This window comes from Galdieria sulphuraria, assembly GCF_000341285.1.
Source record: "Galdieria sulphuraria unplaced genomic scaffold scaf_165, whole genome shotgun sequence".
Taxonomy (NCBI): Eukaryota; Rhodophyta; class Bangiophyceae; order Galdieriales; family Galdieriaceae; genus Galdieria; species Galdieria sulphuraria.
This window is the reverse complement of record NW_005178310.1, coordinates 1-5,193: the sequence shown is the minus strand read 5'-3', so window position 1 is coordinate 5,193 and position 5,193 is coordinate 1. Positions and strand designations below refer to the sequence as shown.

The following is a 5,193-nucleotide window of genomic DNA, read 5'->3' as shown; positions in this document are numbered from 1 at the left end:
GCTGTTGGGTTGGCCCCCCTTTCTTCCCAATTGGCCCCAATCCTTCCTCCCCTCCCACTCATTTTCCCCTATGGCAATTTTGAAATCACAATTGCCCATCCACATTTCGAGTTGACCCCTCTCTTCTCAATTGGCCCCAATCCTTCCCCCACTCATTTTCCCCCATGCCAATTTCTAATTTACAATTGCTCCCAACCCTCTCTCCCAATTAATTTGCCCCTTCTTTCCTACATCAACACTTCCCCAAGACAATTTTTAAACCAAAGTTGCCCTATCATTTTTTACCTGCAATTGACCATTTCATTCCCCCATACATATTCTCTCATCAAATGACAATTTACTAGATGCAATTCTTTGTTTTTTCCAGTTACTTTTTTTTTGAACCTTCTACTTGATCCTTTTCAATATGTCTATTTCTTTGAATAAAAAACTTTTCTTTCTATACATACTACGACTATGTCCTCTTTTTTTATAGGTTAGTTTTCACTTTTGATGTTATTAATTTTTTAAAAAAATAATCCTTGCGTTTATGGCGTGTCTGTAGTATAGCATGTCAAGGTTGCTATCAAATTTTGCTGATCGTTTTTTTTTGTTGTGTATATTTTTAGTAAATATTGTCAAACTAAACTAAAAATTATTTATTTTTGTCAATAAAATGGATACTGTATATTTAGTCTTTTTAAAATTCATTTTTTTTTGCTTTGTTGAGTTTTTTGTGTTTATATAATATTCACTTTGAACATTTCATTGTAACAGTTGAAAATTAAGTCAATGATTAAATTTTTTAATAATGTTTTAAATGTTTCAATTAACTATATCAAATTGTTATTATATTGTCTTTAGAAATTTAATATGAAGATTATTTTAGAGTAAAAATGTATTATGAAAGCATGGAAACAGTATGTAAACAGCATGTAATCGAACTTTCTACTACTACTATCTCATAAAATATAACTAAAGTTCAAATTTCAATCTTTTTTGTTTTTCGAATTGGAATTTTTCAAACACCCTTCCTGTACGGATTCTCCCAAGATTTTCAATTCACACTCAGTCCTCTTTGCACACTGTCCTCAATTTCAAATGCCCCCATTTCTAATTTACCCAATCTTCCCTGTATCCATAATGGCAATTTTCAAATCAACACAATCGCCTTTGGATTGGCCCCTCTTCTCCAATTTCCTCGCACCCCTTTCCCCACTCATTTTCCCCCATTGCAATTTCCCCACTCTTTCCCATTTCCAATTACCCATTCTTCCCCAGCCCACCACAATGGCAATTTCCAACATCCCTTTCACCTTTGCAGTTTGCTCAAATTGGCCCCCTTTCCCCACCCATTTTCCCCTATGGCAATTTCCCCTCTCTCTTCCATTTCTAATTTACCCATTCATCCCCCCACCCACAATGGCAATTTTCAAATCACGATCGCCTTGGGGTTGGCCCCAATTGGCCCCTTTCCCCACCCATTTTCCCCTATTGTAATTTCCCTACTCTCTCCCATTTCCAATTTACCCATTCTTTCCCACCCCATACCCATAATGGCAATTTTCAAATCAAAGTTGCGCGGGCCCATTCCAAATCGTCCACTCTTTCCAAATTGCCCCACCTTTCCCATTAGCAGAAAAAATCAGTAAAAAGTGTGTATATTGGTGCTCAACATATTATGCAGTATCAGACCCAATGGAAACAATAAAATCTTCATTTTACAGTATACCAATATGATTCAACATTGGGTCAATTCTGGAAACAATGGATTCAAACGAGTTTCGATCGATCTAGGTAATATTGAAAGTAATTTACAACTATGAAGAAAGAATGTGGGGATTTTCTCTCGTTATGATTCTTGTCAAGGAAACTATCAACTAGATTGTTCTCTGTGTATTTAGATGAAAGAATATTAATACTCGTTGGTATTTCTTCTGCCAAGTCTACTTGAGTAAATTCTTCCAATAAATCCACACAATTGTTGAGCATTTGGCATTAAATAGAATATTGAGGATATATAAATACTATATGAACCGAAGTCTCGGGTATAACGGCTCTTCTTATGGGACAGAGAGTTTTATAGTGCCATTTTAAAATATCTTGATGAGCTAAAAGACTCATAATAGATGAACAACCCAGTGTGGTTCAAACAACCCATTTCATTCTAGTAGCACTATCCAATCCGGTCCGTATTTAACTTGAAAATGCACAACGAAACTACTCCTATTTATATCACTTACCTTGTATAAATCTTTTTCTATGGTTACAACTTGTTTTTGACCCGCAAATCAACAATCTGTCTAAAGTGAATTCTTGAATCACCTTTTTTAATAGAGTTGTTTTACTACTATTCATCAAATACTGGAATCGGTCAATTTTACAAATTCAAGTGCAATTATTTGTCAATTAATAAGTAAATATGCTAGTATGACACAAAGCAATCAATCAATGAATCAACACAAACCAAACTCAATTCTTCATCCATAAAGACAACAAAGAGTCTGTTGTGCAAATGACCGTGACCCACTAAAAGCTGTACCAGATGATCAACTTGGATTTGTAATAGCTTAGTATAACAAAGATAAGAGACAACTTTTTTCACCATAGAAAGTAAACGGACATAACCATGTATCTCAGCAAGACTTGAAGTACTACCGATCTAAGGTTATGATCAAAGTACTTCTTCGTCAATCTTCTCAAGTTATCATGTGGATTCAAATCTTTCAAACAACATAAAACCGAATTTTGCGTTCTTCTATTTAAAATAGGAATGATCTCTAAAATTGCCAAGCATACAGTTCCTTTCAATTGAGCTGAATTGCCTCATATGTATATGATTCTGTAGTTAACTGAGACATTATATATGTCCCACTATGAAATCAATCTTTGATGGAACAGATTGGTGACAACTGGGTTCTATCAAAGCTTTAAAAGTCATAGCCATAAAACTTGATAGTCTGAAAGATACAAGGCCTTTATGAAGCTAAGTTACAAGGTGAGCTCTATGATAAACAGTGAAAAAAAATGTTAACAGTAAATTCAAATAGCATATAATAGGTACTCTTCAAATAAAGCATTCATAACAAGAATATGAATTCATATGGACAAGGTCAAGTCATTCTACTTGACACCAAGTTCAATAGAAATGTAGCCAAGATACATTAAAGTCCCTCTCTCGACAACTTAAAATTGACCTTATCACTAGGCATAAACGATATGATAACTACCAATAATATTCTATTTATGACCAACTCGTGCAATTCTTTAGGTAAGGCTCCGTGAACAAGAGAATGAAAGGTGCTTAAAGAAACAATACACAACTCTTTATCAGACGACATTGTTCTGATTCTATCAAGCAAAGCACTTGGCTTATTCTCTTTCTTGATAGTTGATTGCCCTATTTTTTACAATAGCTTGTTTCCACTCAATACAATTTAAACTTGGTTCAACATAGCCGAAACTATGATCTTTTAAAATCAGTTGAATTCAAACTGATTCCGGGAAACTAGCTCATATCCCTATTGTCTCTGGTCTTGTCGATTAGATAGAAAAATATATCAGTTCCACAATTGAGGGACGTATTGAGTTTTTAATATAGGCAAAGCGAGTGGTCGTAAAACACCATTAACAATTCTAAATAAATGACGAACTATAGAAGAAATACTATGTTCACGACTCTTCGAGAACAATGGTGTAGTGAGAAGTGTTGTCCTATCTCTTGTAAGAGTTGCTGTTATTGTTGTCGTCAAATGTGCAAATCAGATAGTAAATTCTGCTTTTATAATCATTTCTAACAGTTCATACCAAGACCCCAATAATTATTGCAATGGAAATAAATACAAGCAACTTTTTTCCGGTCAAGTTGTTGATTGACAAAGATTGATTAGTTTGAATCTAAAACTATTCGTCGAGTATGATGAGGAGTGATATCCTTCTTCATGGAATACTAGTATCAAGATTGAGTTGAATCATAAACTTGATATTGTTCTTCCTATAAATGTTATTGTCTACACTTTCCAAACCAGTAAAGAAAGTTACAACTATATAAAGAATAATATCTACAGAAATGCAAATAATGATTCTGCAAGTGAGATTGTATATTCCTTGCTTTATTCTACAATTTGCCTTTTCGAATAGAAATTTGATTGTCTTCTATCAGTGAAGATTGTATGATATTCATTTTAGATAAAAAAAAGGAAGAAGAAGAATAAAGTCCGTGTGAAGGATAAAGAATGCCTCAAATATTCAGGTCTTTGAAGCATTGAGCAATTTGTAACGATTAGGGATGCCATGGAATAAACCTACACTAACCATTTTGTTTCAACAGCCTACTTCTTATTTTATGGTGCTCAAATACAGGTCATGCATATCAGTAGAATGCATAAACAAAACAAAGTACCATAAACGTTCTACTGTTACCAGTATGAGGTACTACTAGGGAATACTTTTTCTACTAATGACGACCAGAATATCGTTGATGTTTATAATGAGAATCAAATTCAAGACCTTTGGCTCATAGCACTATCTCTGTCGTCTATTGAACTAGAAAGCCATTTCTTTCTTTTTTCATTTGATATCTTTCATCATCTATTTTCTTCCAAAGGAAATTGGTGTATTTTTTTGATCAGCGAGTTGTATAAAGTTGAAATGAAACGAATCATTTTCTTCATCTTGTACTACATAACATATAAACATGAAAAAAGAGACTCAATAGCTTGTATCAGCGAGGTTACTTTGCTTTTTTTTGCAGCTCGTTTCTGACCAATCGTCTACAAACTAGTTGAATCTTCTTCTAAATCAAATGATTCTATAGTCTATGAATAGTATAGTTTATCGCTGTCATACTTTATTTCAATTAAAGTTCAGTTTTTAGTGTTCGGTAATTATTCCAACTTTCTTGAAAAAATAAGATAACAAGATGATGACTACTCTCCGACCAGTCAATAGAAACAAGCAATAGACTTTTAGCACAATGCCTTTATTAAAAAAATAATGATTCTATGACGCAAGTTGAGCTTGGTACCAAGACAGCAAAACGAGAACGTGCTCCACCAATATTGATAGGAACAATTGGATTCAAACAAAGTTCAATTGAATTCCGTACAGATACAAGAATGGTGGATGCTGATTGATCTATGCTCATCAATAGTAACATGTTCTCAATATTCTAGAAACACATTGTCATTCAATATGAAAGTCAATCCACAAATG

The 5,193-nt window shown here is 33.8% G+C and overlaps 1 protein-coding gene across 1 annotated transcript; it reads right to left on the bottom strand.

The window, feature by feature from the left end:
• Window positions 1–768: 768 nt before the first annotated feature.
• On the bottom strand, window positions 769–1,633 carry Gasu_63300 (uncharacterized protein). Its single transcript, XM_005702477.1, has 4 exons — window positions 1,524–1,633; window positions 1,397–1,470; window positions 1,102–1,321; window positions 769–1,053 (listed from the first exon to the last, which is right to left on the bottom strand). The coding sequence occupies exons 1-4, from the start codon at window positions 1,610–1,612 to the stop codon at window positions 969–971; spliced, it is 468 nt and encodes a 155-aa protein (XP_005702534.1). The 5' UTR covers window positions 1,613–1,633; the 3' UTR covers window positions 769–968.
• Window positions 1,634–5,193: the final 3,560 nt, after the last annotated feature.